The sequence below is a fragment of the Corvus brachyrhynchos genome, unplaced genomic scaffold (genome assembly GCF_000691975.1).
Source record: "Corvus brachyrhynchos isolate BGI_N302 unplaced genomic scaffold, ASM69197v1 scaffold200, whole genome shotgun sequence".
In the NCBI taxonomy this organism is placed as follows: Eukaryota; Metazoa; Chordata; class Aves; order Passeriformes; family Corvidae; genus Corvus; species Corvus brachyrhynchos.
The window spans coordinates 4,359,841-4,375,351 of record NW_008236184.1 but is presented as its reverse complement, the minus strand read 5'-3'; the positions used below and the strand labels follow the sequence as shown (position 1 = coordinate 4,375,351).

The 15,511-nt window shown below is 48.4% G+C and overlaps 1 protein-coding gene across 9 annotated transcripts in view; it reads left to right on the top strand.

Annotated features, from left to right (window-relative positions):
* Positions 1-35: 35 nt before the first annotated feature.
* PPIP5K1 (diphosphoinositol pentakisphosphate kinase 1) overlaps positions 36-15,511 on the top strand; it is a 44,601-nt gene continuing 29,125 nt past the window's right edge. For 4 of the 9 annotated variants that reach the window (XM_017738147.1, XM_017738145.1, XM_017738143.1 and 1 more), the window contains exons 1-15: positions 41-1,048; positions 4,854-5,028; positions 5,531-5,726; positions 5,819-5,909; positions 6,905-6,990; positions 7,224-7,378; positions 8,370-8,471; positions 8,759-8,920; positions 9,963-10,084; positions 10,529-10,630; positions 11,354-11,440; positions 11,874-11,949; positions 12,428-12,537; positions 13,485-13,570; positions 13,963-14,091. In XM_017738147.1, the coding sequence (XP_017593636.1) occupies positions 1,029-1,048; positions 4,854-5,028; positions 5,531-5,726; positions 5,819-5,909; positions 6,905-6,990; positions 7,224-7,378; positions 8,370-8,471; positions 8,759-8,920; positions 9,963-10,084; positions 10,529-10,630; positions 11,354-11,440; positions 11,874-11,949; positions 12,428-12,537; positions 13,485-13,570; positions 13,963-14,091 (1,699 nt within the window). In that variant the 5' untranslated portion in view covers positions 41-1,028. Of the gene's footprint in view, positions 1,049-4,853; positions 5,029-5,530; positions 5,727-5,818; positions 5,910-6,904; positions 6,991-7,223; positions 7,379-8,369; positions 8,472-8,758; positions 8,921-9,962; positions 10,085-10,528; positions 10,631-11,353; positions 11,441-11,873; positions 11,950-12,427; positions 12,538-13,484; positions 13,571-13,962; positions 14,092-15,511 lie in introns of all 9 variants that reach the window. The other 5 variants (XM_017738128.1, XM_017738118.1, XM_017738114.1 and 2 more) reach the window with 3 other exon arrangements.

Sequence of the window (15,511 nt, the reverse complement as noted above, 5' to 3'; positions counted from 1 at the left end):
GTCCCGGTCCCCGCCCCGGCCCCTGCCCCGCTCTCCGGGGCCGCTCTCTCCCCCGAGCCTGGCGGGCTGGCGTTTGTGAAGCCCTCACGGTGTGCGCGGGGTAGAGCGGCAGCGGCCCCCCCTGCAATAAACCCTCAGTGACAGTGACCGTGTCGGGGGAATTCCGCTGCTGAGGAGTTTCACGCTTTACAGACTCAGGAAACGCATTAAATATTTAGTTATGAACAATGTAAGACACGGACGGGTCTCGCCGCTATGCGCGGTACAGCACTGCTCAGTGTGCGGGATAAACCAAGATTCTGCAGCAGATCTTTAGGAGGAGGTGAGCAGGAGCTGTGCAGTGCCCCGCAGTACTCAGTGTTCCCCTCTGCTCCGCTCGCCGTGTTTGCAGCTGTTGTATCCGGCCTCACTGAAAGTGCTGCTTGAATAGACTGAACTTGACTTCAGCTTCTTGGCTGTGAACACCTTGAACGCCTGTGTTACCGGAACAGAGGGATTTCTCTGATACACCGTGTTAAAATAGTTTTAATTATTAACCCTAGAATAGGTGTTCTTCCTGTTCTGAAGCAATTGAGTGCCCATGATAAGAGTACAGCTTTCACCATTTTTAAGTATGGAATTAACCTTAATGCAAAAGCCCTTGTGACAGTAACTCTCTGTCTATCACTGGTCATGCAAAGTTGCTTTGCTGCTCAGGGCCTAACCTTTCAGAGTTGGGTTTTTTGGACTGGTTGGTTGGTTGGTTGGTTGTAGGGATGTCAGTAGTTTCAGGTAGATCTACAAAACATTGCCAGCATTAGTGTTTTAAAATGCCAGCTACATGTATTCTTAGAAGTCATGATCCTACATGTACCTGACCTGGCTTGGCTAGGCTGTGAGTCTCTAAGCTGGATCATCCTTGCAGACTTTCTGGCTGCCGGGGTAACCCAAATTCCTGCCACCGGCAATATGATGAGCCACGTTCCTGTCCGTCAGCCTGGCACTACAGAGACTGCACCTGCATCTGCACCTTTTGTTTAAAAACCAAAATGAAACAAAACCCTGACAGGTAAACCCACTCTTTGGTTGGTTAATGCCCACTGAGCACAAACTTAGTACAAGACCTAATCATACCTTCTCTCTTAAATGTCTGGTACCTCAGAAGCAGGGCACAAAGAATCTCTTTACTTTGTGAGCACCCTTATCTGAACAGCACCTGAATGACCTGCTGGGGAACTGGAAAACAATTTACTGTCTCATTTCTTATCACTAATACAGGGCAATCTAGGGAGCTGAATCAGTCCAAGGACATCGGAGGCAAGGTCTATGGCTCCATTTAGGGTTGTGTGTCAGCAGGTTTGGATTGCTGATTGGGTGATGATGGCAACCTTTGGTATGACTGTGCAGCAGATCACAGCTGCCCTTCTTGGAAGTGCAGCAGGGAAGTCTTTAGCTGCAGCGGCTGGCATGTGCTTCCTCCTGTGTCTGTGACAGGACTACCAAGCCTGAATATTCTGACTCAAAGCCAGAATCATCCTTACCTTTTGTGTGCATGTGCTGGAGCTGCATTAATGCTGTCTCCCTTGGATGACACAGTCAGCAGCATAAACTCAACACTGAATTTTCTTGCTGTGATTAGTGAGAGGTGAGGCCCATAGCACTCTCAGCAACTGGGAACTGAGCAAAATCTGTGGCTTCCATGAGCGGTTAGCTCATGTCAACAGGGACAGAACCATCGTCGTGCTGTGGTTGGTGTGAAAAAGTTCAAGCTGTGTTCCGTGCAGGAACCTGTAAGGGTTCCATAATGGCAATTGCCACCCTCCTGGCATATGAGCCCTGTGACAGTTCAGCACTAGAGCTGGCTCAGGTGTGGTGGGTAAACCTCCTGTCACTGTCCTTAGATACCAGAATAGAGCTCCACTTGCCTGTGTCCATTTAAGAGCAACAGTCTGAGTTTTTGATGCCTTAGTTATGCCTGTAGCTGAAAGTTTTGTTTCATTAAGAGCTTGTAGTTGCTTGGTGTAAGTCTACAGTAAGGAATCTGCTTTTAAGAAAAACTAGAAGAAGGTTCTGGTTAATGCTCTCCCCACACCTGAAATCATGAGGCTTTCCTTGCTGACATCAGAGCCAGAATCATCTTTACCTTTTGTGTGCATGTGCCGGAGCTGCATTAATGCTCTTGTCTCCCTTGGATGACACAGTCAGCAGCATAAACTCAACACTGAATTTATGCCTGATCTATCAGCGGCTGTCAGCTTCAGTGAGGCTCTGAGTTTTTACCTGATTTGAGTATGGTATCATGGCCTTGAGACAGAGCTATAGAGCAGGGAAGAGAATTTTTCTCTGGGATAGGAGCAGGTTATGTAGAGAAGTTGGTGCTTTCTGAGTTCTTAGGGCAAAGGTTTTCCTGCTGCTTGATCTTTTTTTTACAGGAGGGAGGGGAGAGTAAGGGATTGGAGAAAATAACCCTCCTCCTCCTTTTGCATGGTTTGCTTCACTTCATTAAATCATCAGCCATCAAGCTGATAGTGTACCTGCTAAGGGCTCATTCTGCACTGGTGTGCTGAGGCAGAGGACACAGGCATGAAAATGGTTCCTGAGTATCTTGGGAATCCTACTCTTGTCCTCCTCTGGAGGTAGCAGGGCTATGTGGAGTGCATAGTGAATGCCTCTATAGCCTGGTCTGCCAACGCTGTTCCTCCCACTAGCAGCGAGCACTGATGGCGAGTTACAGCTCTGACTGTTGCTGATCGAGACATTTCAGTGCCAGTTGTGTGCTGTGCTTTGAGGATTTTGTGGGAGCAGCAGCACTGGGCTTGGTGCATGGGAGTAAGATGGAGGAGATCATCCTTGGTGTGGTATGTAAGAAGTCCAGGCTTGCTGTGTCCCCTGTGTGGTTTCTGTTGGGTCGGTGTCCGCTCCCCCAGTAGATCCAGCGTGACAGCTGATGGGCTTGTGTACAACCAGTGCCGGGTACTGAGGCTGCGGGTCCTTGTCTGATGCACTTCTGCTCCAGCACTTTCTCTGAACACTTACCTGTTACATTTCCTGCCCTTTCTGGGACCGCGCTGCCTTTCTGCCTGGAGGCCTGCATTATTCTACTCTTATTTCCAAGGGGATTTCACAAGCAGCTGGATTGCTCTGTGTCTTTTGCATTTCCCACCCTGCTCAGATGAATTGAGGCAATCTTCTGTTGTTGTTCCCAGTGAGGGGGTTCTTGAGTGCCCTGATGTTGTGCTGGCAGCAGGCTGATGACTTTGGGGTGTGCCTCCTATTGCTGCTGGAGGACTGGGAACTGACAGCTGTATGTGGCAATGCAGTCTCGTGCTGCGTCCTCGCTGTAAGGGAAGGCATCACTAAAGACGAGGAAATTCAGTAACGCTTAATCTAGGGAATGCTGGAAATCATGTGAGAATGTGAGAAGCAACAGCAGAGAGTGTCTCATGTCCAGTTTTAGGAAGTATTTAATAACATGAGGTGTTCACAATGTCCTCTCCTCAACGTTGCCCTCACTTACACAAGAGGAATGCTTTTGGCCACTTTATAATTAGGAAAAGCACAGTGAAAGACACCTGCTTGACACTTGTGTGGGTGCGGCTTAGGTCAACGGTGAACAGCTGTGTCCTTGGCATGTACAGGTCAGTTGAATGGTGTGTTCAGACTCTGTCCCTTCTGGGGCAGGCAGTGGTGCTCTTGTAGGTGACAGTGGAGGACATGCTCCTTTCCTGGAATTTTTAACTCACAGCATATATTCAGCAGCTGGTCAAAGGAAGTGATTGTTCCACTCTACTCTGCACTGGTGCAGCCTCACCTTGAGTTCTGGGGCAGTTTTGGTTACTGCAATATAAAAAACACATTAAGCATTAGAGAGCTTCCAAAGGAGGGCCACGAGGATGGGAAAGGGTCTGGAGGGGCCTTATGAGGAGTGGCTGAGGGCACTCAGCCTGGAGGAGACTGAGGGGAGACCTCATTGCAGTCTTCAACATCCTCCCGAGAGGCAGCCAAGGAGCAGCTCCGATCTCTGCTCTTTGTGACTGGTGGCAGGACCTGAGGAAACAGCTGGTGCTGAGTTGGGGGAGGTTTAAGTTGGGTATCAGGAAAAGGGATTTTTCCCCAGAGGATGGTTGAGCACTGGAACAGGCTCCCCAGGGAAGTGGTCACAGCACTAAGCCTATCTAAGTTCAAAAAGCCTGTGGACAATGCTCTCAGGCACATGGTGGGATTCTTGGGATGTCTGTACAGGGCCAGGAGCTGGACTCAATCTTGATGGATCCCTTCTGTGTTTCTATGCCAGCTTGCAAACCCAGACACTCTGAGCTGCAACCCAAACTGTTGCTGATGCTCCCTGTGTTCTCTTTTCCTGCCAGAGTTTTCACTTGTTTTCCCTCCTCCCTGCAAACTCCTGCACCCCTCAAACTGTTCTCTCTGTTACTGTAGGTCTTCTTGAGCTGAAAGGATGAAAATTGGCAATTGGAAAGTCACTGTCACTGACCTGAGCTTTATCCTGACTTCTGGAGTCCCAGTTGATGTTGTTGGGCATATGAGTCTGCAAGAGTGTCCCCTGTGCCTGTCCATGATTTAGGCAGCAGCTGGACATGCATCACTGTAAGGGTTACACTATTTCGGTGCTGGTGATGACACTGTCCCAGTGCAAGGGGGTTAATTGGAAAATGGAGCTGCTTATCTAAAATGTTCCAGAATTCCAGATCCCCTCCCACCCTGAGAGTGTCTTCCTATTTCCTCCTTTTGTGCTGGGCAGCACCATCCCTCATGCCAGATCAGTCCCTGCCCTCCCCACCATCACTTGCTTCCATCACGCAGCTGGCCCTGGGGATCGCCCTGCATCTGACCCCTTTTGCACACTGTAATTCCAGAGCGGGATGGTTGGCCACCGAAGCTGCAATGTCGTCCCCGACGACCTCCAGTGAGGGAGAGAACTCCACTCCCAGGTTTGTTGTCGGTTCCAGAGATGATGAGACAGAATTTCTGGGATCAAACATGAAGACAGACGAAACCGATTTCTTTGAAGATGATGAAGAGGAGGAGTCGGTAAGGAGGTCCCAGCATTCTGGGCTGGAGCACCTGTGCAGAATCCCTGTGTCTCAGCCAGGTTTTGCATGGTTACTGCTGAGGCTGCAGGTAGTTGGGACTGCAGGGGACACAGCACCTGGCTGTGTGGCACAGCTGTGGGACACAGCAGTGGCATTTATGATAGGACACATTACGTCATGCTGCTGTGCTCACTGCTTCAGGAAATCCAGCGTTTTTGCTTGCAGACCTGATTTGGGAAAACTAGTGGATTTCTTTGTTCTAGAAACTTAACCTGACACTGCTGTAAACCTTTCTGTTTCACCAGGGAGATTTTTGAGGAAAACTCTGGCACCTGTGAAAAGGGCAAAGGTGTCTCTGCAGAAAGAAAACATTAATTTTTTTCTGTAACCTCCAGAAACAGTATGCAGAAAAAATGATCTCCAGCTCCTGGCTGCTTTTGGCCCCTATTCAGTGTTATATGAAATGCTACTAAAGTGATCTCTGTCTTCCCCTCTGTCAGCCACCAGAACGGCAGATCGTGGTGGGAATCTGTGCCATGACCAAAAAGTCCAAGTCAAAGCCCATGACACAGATTCTGGAACGTCTGTGCAAGTTCGAGTACATCACAGTGGTGATCATGGGGGAAGATGTTATTCTGAATGAACCGGTGGAGAACTGGCCCTCTTGTGACTGCCTGATATCCTTCCACTCCAAAGGTAACGCATCTGTAGCAGGCCTTAGCCTGCTTAAGCTGTGGGCAAGGGAGTTTCCTTTCAGCCTTCCCCTCTGTCCTCACCCTGTATTTCAGGATTCCCCCTGGATAAGGCAGTTGCTTATGCCAAGCTGTGCAAGCCATTTCTGATCAACGACCTTGATATGCAGTATTACATCCAGGACAGGTGGGTGTCTGTGAGCCACTAAAGACCCTTCCCTCTTCCTCTGATTCTTCTCAGTGTGCTGTGCAAACTTCATTTTTCTGGTCACAAACAAGTGAGATGAGGAGGAAGGGGACCTTAGCAGTGGCTTTTCGGGGTTTCCCCAAAGCATGGAGGGGAATGGCTTTGAGGGTAAAACCATTGAGATTGTGTAAAACCATGTTTTGTTTTCTGGTGTAAATGTCTTGTAAGGAGTGGCTGGGATGTAGGTAGTGGAAGAGCTCTCACAGAACAAGGCCGCCATGACTAAAGCAAAAAGACTAGTCTCTAAGCAGGAGAGCCAAGTGGTGAGCTGGGGCTCTGGGTCAGAAACTGGGAGCAAGGCTGGGTCAGAATCTGTGGAATGTGTGTTGGTCAGACATGTGAGGTTTCTCAGTCATCTGTTGGTAGAGGCCACCAACAGCCACGTACTTCAGCTCTTACACCCAGGCTGCTTTGGCTGTGTGTGAGTAGGGCTCCTAACAGATCCTAAACCTCCTGCCCTGTCTTTGGGGTGGTGAGTAGTGTTATGTGGGTGCTGGCAGGCATCCCAAGGTATAAGTAGTGAAAGAACTGGGGTTTGTCCCTTGACACGAAATGAAAAAAGGCTCTGCTGCTTCTGCCTGGCCTGAGCACTGGATAGCTTGGCATGACAGGGTGCTCGACAAGAGGGCAGATCTGGGCAGGTGGTGTGTACTGGGTGTGCTGCTGTGCTCTGGGCACGTGCTAGTAATTGAGTGTCCATGTTTAGGCCAGGTAGAGATTTACTCTGGGGCTTTTGTGTCCGGAGCAGAACTGAGGCAAATCCCATAGCCTGTAGGACTTGTCCAGAGAGCATATGCTGGGAAGTACCTGCAGTCTGTCTTTATGCTTTTTTGTGTTCATTTGACTCTGTTCTTCATCAGTGGGAGTGAAGTCTTTCCCTTGACGTGTACTAAGGACCTTCTAGACTCTTCTCAAACTGCTTCTGTCCTCTACAGGCGTGAAGTGTATCGGATCCTTCAAGAAGAAGGAATAGACCTGCCCCGCTATGCTGTGCTCAATCGAGATCCTGACAGACCAGAAGGTCGGTGTCCAATCTCTGCTGAAATCCATTTCCTCAGGCTCTGCTATTTAAGATAGTCTGCAGAGAACAGATACTGGCAGTCACCTCGAAGAGGCCTGACTCATAAGTCTGTTGGGTTTTTTTGTGGGCAAAGGTCCCAAGGGCAAAACCATCTGATGGGCCTGGAAGGGGCTGTGGCTGCACTAGGACTGCCTCACCTTTCCTGATGTGCTGCTGCTGTGCTCTGTCTTCAGAGTGCAACTTGGTGGAAGGAGAGGACCATGTGGAGGTAAACGGAGCTGTTTTCCCAAAGCCATTTGTAGAGAAGCCAGTCAGTGCTGAAGACCACAATGTGTATATTTACTACCCGACGTCAGCAGGTGGGGGCAGCCAGCGGCTCTTCCGTAAGGTGAGGAGGGGTCTCCAGAGCTGGTGTTGGAACCAACAGATCTGAGACCCATGTGGCTTCAGGAAGGAGTGTTGCAGCAGGTGAAGGGGAAGAGAAGGTTTTGTCTTGGGGAAGTTTAGACCTTCTCAGAACTTTTAGTTCAACCCCATCTACCTGGGAACCACAGGAGGACATATTTCAGTGGTAGTGCTGGCTTCACCTTCCCCATCCTCTTGGTTACCTGTATCCTGTAGTTATGGAGCACTGTGTCCCTTTCTGAATTGCATGCTGCTTTTTCCAGATCATTTCCTGGGTTTATCAAGATGAATTTTTCAAAAAACCTATGTTCCTGTCCTTTAACATCATTCTTGCCCTTCCCATCTTAGAGTAGCCTGCACATGTGATAAAGGCAGTATTTATTCCTAGATTCCACAGGAAATCTGCCCTTACTCACTTCCCCCACTTTGCCAGTGAACAGTTATAGCTGTGATGCATCTTTTTTCCAATCAGTTACACATCTGCCATTAATAATCCTAAAATGATTGTTCCTTTAGGTAAGATACAGGCATGTATCCAAAGCCTCACTAGAAATGAAAACAACATCATCCTCGATGTTGATAAGATCAGTCATGGTCCTAGAAGGAAGTTAAATTGGTTGGATTATCACCTGTCGTAATTAATTTTCATTTGCATATTAGTTAGGCTCCTAACTTTGTAGGTCTCCGTTCACTTTTTTTTGTTCCATACCCTTGAAGTGATTTGAGATAAATTAATGGTCTATAACAACTTTTCTCCTCTTCAAAGCCTGGAAAATTACATACCTGCTGCCTGCATTTTACAGTTTCTTTTGTCCTCCATAAATACGTGTGCTGTAACAGCTGGGGGGCCTAAGATGCCAATCCACTAAGTCTGCTAAATTCTCTACATATGGGATGAAACTTCTGCTTTTCTGCTTCCATCTAAGAAAAGGATCCCCATGCTCTTCCCTGAGGTGTTTATTCTGTGCTCTCAGATTGGCAGCCGGAGCAGTGTGTACTCCCCAGAGAGCAGTGTGAGGAAGACAGGCTCCTACATTTATGAGGAATTCATGCCTACGGATGGTACTGATGTAAAGGTAAGGAAAAGCCAGGAATGGTGCCTTCCTTTGCCAGGCCTGGGGGAGGAGCTGAAGGTTCAGCGGTTCTGCTTAGTCCTACTTAGGGCCTGGAATGTGTGTTTAAGCTTTGTGGTGCTGACTGTGCAGTTTCAGCCCCAAAGCAGGGAGTGGATGCTCTGTAGATCACAGCAGGAGGAATGCGTGAGACCATGTCATCTCCTTTTCTGTGTCTGCAGCAGAAGTACCTTCTGGAAGCTGCAGTTAGTCTTGGTGGCTATGTCAGGTGTAACTCACTGTATTTCCAGGTGTACACTGTTGGGCCGGACTATGCCCATGCAGAGGCTCGCAAATCCCCTGCTTTGGATGGGAAAGTGGAACGGGACAGTGAAGGGAAAGAAATTCGTTACCCAGTCATGCTGACTGCCATGGAGAAACTTGTTGCCCGTAAAGTCTGTGTAGCCTTTAAGGTCTGTATTTTCTTCCTGTGCAAGCAGGACTCCACAAATGTCTGATCCATGTCAGGGTTGGTGTTAAAACTTGTCATCCTGGCATGTCTCAGGCGTGGCAATCCTCCATGCCTGATGCCAGTTGTTGGTCCTGCTGGCTGTGGCAGTTTGCTGGGCAGAGGTGACTGGGAAGGCAGGAGGGCCTGCAGCAACTGCCCTCTGTGCTGGCAGGTACCTGGTGTCCCACATACATCTGAGCATTTAATACTGGGTCCTGAGCCTGCTGCTCTCCATCTGATCTGTGCTTATCCTGTTTTGACTGTTTCCTGTGTTTGTTTATGTGGAAGATTTGGTCTTATTTTCTTGTTTTTCTTTTTGCATTTTGGTACTTGTGTTTGGTTTTTTTGTTTGTTTGGGCTTTCTGTTTGGTTGGTTTTGGTTTGGTTGGTTGGTTGGTTTTAATATGGCTCTGGTGCAAATTGATGTTTTATTTTACAGATGGGTAGAGCGAGTATGAGTCTAGGTATAGTTTCGTGGCATGCTCAGCAGTGTCAGTGCAAGAAGCACTGGGCTCCTGGTTCCTGCCCTGCTGCAACTGGCACCCCATGCAGTTGGGCTGATGCAGATTTGATCTCTTTTCTACTTTGTAGCTTTTTCCGTTTAGTAATGGGTGTCTTTGCCTGCAGCACTTCTTGTCCGTGCTTGTCAGTCTGGTTTAAAATGATTGGATTTGAAAGGAAGAGCAGGATATCCAGGAGCTGCTCTGTTTTAGGCCTTTAGAGCTCTAGGAAGTTGGGGGTTGGCCCTGATGGCTTCATCTGGGGGCTTGTGGGTATGGCCTTTGGTACAGCAGTGAAAGTGTAAAGGTCTGACTAATGGCATGTGTTCACACTTGTTCAAGGCTTGTGAGGTGGGCATGGAGTGGAGGATGGCTGTAGCATCAGTGGGGCTGAGCTGAGCAGCGTTGGCTGGCTCTGTGTATGCCCTGCTGGCAGGGTGGCTGCTGTCCCCCATGCCTCCTTACTGTGTGTCCAAGTCCCATATCCTCTGCTTCCTCCTGCAGCAAACTGTGTGCGGGTTCGACCTTCTGCGGGCCAACGGCCACTCTTTTGTTTGTGATGTGAATGGCTTCAGCTTTGTGAAGAACTCCATGAAGTATTATGATGACTGTGCCAAAATCCTTGGGTATGAACAATCCGAGTTTTGGTAAGGTGGTAAGATAACTCACGGCAAAGTAAAATGGAATGTGGAGTCCTGGTCAGTATGTCAGAGAAGTCTGCAGGTGGTTCATGGGAGTCATTTGTTCAGCTTAGCTCTTGGAGGTATGGATTATTTTCAACCCCCAGAGCTCCTGCCTGCATTGGCATTAGCTGTCTTTGTCTACAGCTAAATGTATCTTCTAGGACTTTTCATTTCATGCTAAGCCCAGTTGTGGTATTGGTGATGTGAGGGAAACTGGTACCCCTTTGGGGTGCCCTAACTAGCCCACAGTGTGATAGGTGTCTCTGCAATAAAAGTGAGGGGAAATTCTGTGGCTCTCCTCACATCTTTCAGCACGACTGCTACGGAGGAGGTGGAGAACCAAAGGAATGGATTTTCTTGTGAGTGTTATATTTTGATTTCTTTCAGAAATATAATAATGCGGGAATTGGCTCCCCAGTTTCATATCCCCTGGTCCATCCCAACAGAGGCAGAAGACATCCCCATTGTCCCCACAACTTCAGGCACCATGTGAGTACCTGCTGTCTTCTCTAAAGGATGCCAGTGATGGCTACATGAGGGACAAAGTGTGAGCAACCCTGTCCAAGGGCTTGATACCACAAGCAGCGTGACATCCTCCAGCTGCTGTCCTGCTTGCAACCCTTAAATGTTTGTGGAAATGCTGAGCTATGCACATGGAAGTCCTGACAGGTTGGAGATCAGTTGTAGGTTTGATGAATGCAGATGACCAGTAACTGAAGAAATTACAGAAACTGCTCACATGGCTTTCAGAGGATCCAAATTCTTCGTCAGGACAGGAAACAGATCAGGACAGATGCTGTAGCTGGCTGTTGCATGGAGAAAGTGCTTGTTGAGTTACCAGTGAAATGGGTGGAAACACTTAGCTGAAATATTCATATTACCCATATGCTTGGCAGCCCCGCATTTGATACCTTTGGCCTTGCTAGTTTTCTACCACATAAGGTTAAAAGACCAAAGGCAAAAGTTTCTTTGTGATCTTCAGCATACTTTGTACACCGGTATGAAACCAGACAACTTGGTAGTGTCTGCAGAGCTTTGACTCTCTCTGCAGCTGTGGCACTCGTGCCTGGTTTAGTCTGGGGGAAATTCTACCCCTGCTGAGGAAAGCAGCTGTCAGAAGAATGGAACTGAAGGACCAATGGGAAGCTTCTTCCTGGTGGCAGTTCTGGAGTGTAGGGGCACATTTGTCATCCTTATCTTGTGTTTCCCCAGGATGGAGCTTCGCTGTGTTATTGCAGTCATCCGTCATGGAGATCGCACCCCAAAGCAGAAGATGAAGATGGAAGTGAAACATCCCCGGTAAGAGCCAAGGGAAGAAGGTGCTGTGCTGCTGGGAAGGGACAAGGGCCTTTTCTCTAAACCAGGAGCAGGAGCAGAGGGCTGAGTGCATAGGAGGCAGTACTTTTTCCTGGCCCATCCAAGCAAATGCTTTCTGACTGGTTGAGAGATCCCCCTTTCCCTGCAAGGATCCTGACACCTTCTGTGTGAATTCTGGAAGGGAGAGTGAAGGTGTGCTAGGTGCTGAAAAGGGAAGTGCCCCACTAATTGGGAAGCTAGTATCTGCTTCCTGGTTGTATACAGAAAGACACTTGTTTTTTCAGAATCTCTGAAGCACAGGGAGGAGCCAGCAGCCTGCTGGTTCTCCCTGAAGAACAGAGTCTGAATGCTCATGACCCTCCTTGTATTACTGAAACAGCAGAAAATGGATCAGCATTCTTTGTTGTCTATTCAGGTTCTTTGAATTATTTGAGAAATATGATGGTTACAAGACAGGGAAGTTGAAGCTGAAGAAACCAGAGCAGCTACAGGTGAGTAAGTACATTCTGGGATTACTGTGTGGGATATGCAGGTAATACAGATCTTGCTGCAAGGCAATTCTTTGGGAGGGTGAAAACCTCCAAAAAAGCAACAGTCTTTGTGCACACTCAGCTGGGTGACAGCAGGAGAGCAGAACAGAAACATCTGCTGGCTGATGCGCACACTGTAGGATGGAGATGACCTGATGCAGCTTGCCCACCAGCTGTGGTTGCCTCTGGTGACAGATGGGTCCATGCTAGGGAGTGGGGAAATTGGAGGTACCTGCTTGATTCTCAACAGGGCTGTAGCACAGCATGGGGATGAAGCAAACTGCGGTGTGGAAGTTTGTCCTGCCTGAGCTGTGTCTTACGAAATGACATGCTTCTGAGGAGTGTCTGCATGGACCTGATGCTGGGTGAAGCTGTCCAGGAGGCCTTGCAGGAGTACACTGGTGAGTCTGAGGCAGAATTGCTCTCTGCTTTCCAACAGGAAGTGCTGGACATTGCACGGCAGCTTGTGGTGGAGCTGGGAACCCACAGTGATTGTGAAATCGAGGAGAGGAAATCCAAACTGGAACAGCTGAAGAGTGTCTTGGAGATGTAAGCATTCCTATCTTGGGGCACTGTGGGTTTGCCTCAGAGCATGTGCTGCGGAAACAAGCTGTGCTGCTGGTGTCCTGGCCAGCTGGTGCCTGGAGATTGGGGTCTCCTCTGTCCTCTGTTAGTAACTGTACATGAAAAGCACCATGCTCCTAACCTTTTCTCCTTGACATCAAAACCATGCTGATCCTTGTCCCAAGTGTGTCTGGTGTTTGGCTAAACAACTTGCGACAACGCTGAGCGTTCTTTGCTGCAGGAGAGGAACTGGGGTCCTGGAGGGACCACGTTGATATGAAGCATTTTGATGTATTTGGAACAAAACTTGTTTTAAATAAGGTTGTCCTGGTGCCAAAAGTTTAGCAAAAAGGAGCTCGGCAAACATGAAGAGATGTTTGTGTCCTCTCAGGTTTTGTATAGTCAAAATAAAAATATGGTGGTATTGACATCTTTGAAACAAAACCAGGGTTCCTCTCAGGACTGCAGCTCGCTGTGGCACACACAGCCAGCAGCCATGTTCAGGTCGTGTCTCTGGAGCACAGAGGAGGACTTTTTGCTGTGATTCCCTCCTCTGCTCTTTCTGCTCATTGGAAACATGGTTATCCTCAAAGCATCTGTCAGAGTGTTTTTTCTGTGATCTCATTCATTCACTTGTTAAAGATGTAGATAGAGTTTAAAGCCCTAGTGAGGAATGACAGCACAGAGTGCTCTTGGTGGAAGAGCAAGGGAATGGATCTTTGAATTTTGTTTGAGGGCGCTGTTTGGTTTTTTGTGGGGGTTTATGCTGGGTCACAGGGAGATGACAAAAATAATGTTTCGTGGCTATGGGGGTTGTGGCAGAAAGTCTTTTGCCTGTGCTCTACTTTTGCTGTGTACTGCCTGGGGGCCTCTGGGCAAAGGCTGGGTGGAGTTGGTTTGTTTCAGGGTTTTTTTTCCCTCCCTTGTTACAGGTATGGACATTTTTCTGGCATTAACCGTAAGGTTCAGTTGACCTATCTGCCTCATGGACATCCAAAAGCTGCAAGTGAAGATGAAGGTAAAGAAACCTGATTTCTACCCTGATCTTTAAGCCCAGAGTTCAGGTGTGAGTGCAGCTACCCTACCTGTATAGGCCTCTGGACGTGCAAGCAGAATTGATGACCCATATCTTATCTTTGCTCACATCATAGAAGGGTTGGAGTGATGCCAGCACACCCTGGTTGGCCCTACAGGGCTTGCACTTCCAATTTTGTGAATGTCAGCCTATACCTTCAAAAACTAGTGGCTCTGAATTTCCTCCTTGCTGGTTTGCTTTCTGAGGATTTTGGGTCAGGCTTGTATTGAGAACACTCTGCAAGGTGCTGATGACAATCTCTTCTTCCACCCCTCCTCTCTCTCTGCAAGCTCAGATATGAGAGCTGATGTAGTGAATACCTGTTTGTCTCCTAGAAGCTCGCCGAGAGTCCTCCCCCTCCCTTCTCCTGGTGCTTAAGTGGGGTGGAGAGCTGACCCCAGCAGGAAGAGTCCAGGCTGAGGAGCTGGGGCGAGCTTTTCGCTGCATGTATCCTGGAGGCCAAGGTGAGTTTGTCCAGGTACCTCCAGTCCTGCCCCATGGCTGCCAGGCTGCCCAGCCCAGCTGAGACTTGCTCAGGCATCTGTGACTGTATACGGCCTCTGGGATTAGTTTTTGTTCTTTTGAGTTGGCATGGTAGGGATAAATAATTCAGGTGGGTTTTGCACCCAAAAATCCCTAAGCTGACCAGAGAGGTCTGCTGCAGTTGTTAAACTTCAGTGTGTCTTGGAGCACAACAGCTTTCTACACATAATGTGCCAGGATTCAAAAAAGACAGGTGGTTCTAATAAGATACATTCTGATGCAGCAAATACAAAATTTATGGATGTTTAACAAGGAATTTAGGTCAAATGTAGAGAACAGAGGAGATCTGTCTTGGAACACAGGTAATTCTGTCCTAAGACAGGAGAATAGGAAGGTAACTTCTCTTTTTTTCTCCACCATCATTCTGTGATGCTGAAAAGCACCTCATATGCACACAAATCAGCCGAAAGGGGAAAAAAAAAAGGCTGAGATTGCCTTTGAGTCAGGAGTAATACACTGGATTGATCCAGTGAGCCCAGTATTGGATATGCTTGTCTTTGACTTGTATGTTTAATTAATTCAGTTTAATTAATTACATTTCAAATTAACTAAGCAAATTTAAATTGGATTGGAGAAGATTTCCTTCACCTTTGGTGGAGGAGGATCGGGTCAGGGGACACTTAAGCAAGCTGGACATATGAGAACCCAAGGGCCCTGATGGGCTGCATCCACAGTGCCAGGGGAGCAGGCAGGTGTCCCTGCAAGGCCACTGGAGATTCTCTTTGAAAGGCTCTGGGGATTGGGGGAGGTGCCTGAGGACTGGAGGAGAGGAAGTGTCGCTCCTGGATTCAAAACTGACAAGAAGGAGGGCCCAGGGAACTGCAGCCAGGTCAGCCTCAGAACAGTCCCTGAGACAGTGACGGAGCAGCTAATCCTGGAGAGCATTCCTGGTGCATGAAGGATAGGCAGGTGACTGTGAGTAGTCAGCATGGATTCACAAAGAGAAGTCATACTTAACCAACCTGATAACCTCCTACAGGGAATTGACTGCCGTGCTTAGATGAGAGTCATTCTGAACAACAACTTTGTAGTCTTCTGCTCTATATGGTCATTCATGGAGAGGGAGAGATCTTGTTTTGGAGGGAAGTGCTGTGTTCCTGGGTTGGGCAGCATTTGGTGCCTGTCAGCTTTCCCAAGACATACATCTGACTTCTGGCTGGTGCCTGTCCTTGTCTGTCAGGGTGTTTCTGTGAGTTGTGAGCTCAGAGCTGGGAGTACTGTTCCTGTCTTGTCATGCAGTGTGACTGGATGCTGTGCAGAATTGCCCTGGGATTCCATGTAGCAGCAAATAGTGACCACTGCAGTCTTTGGCAGTCAGACTCGAGAGCTGCATGAGTTACT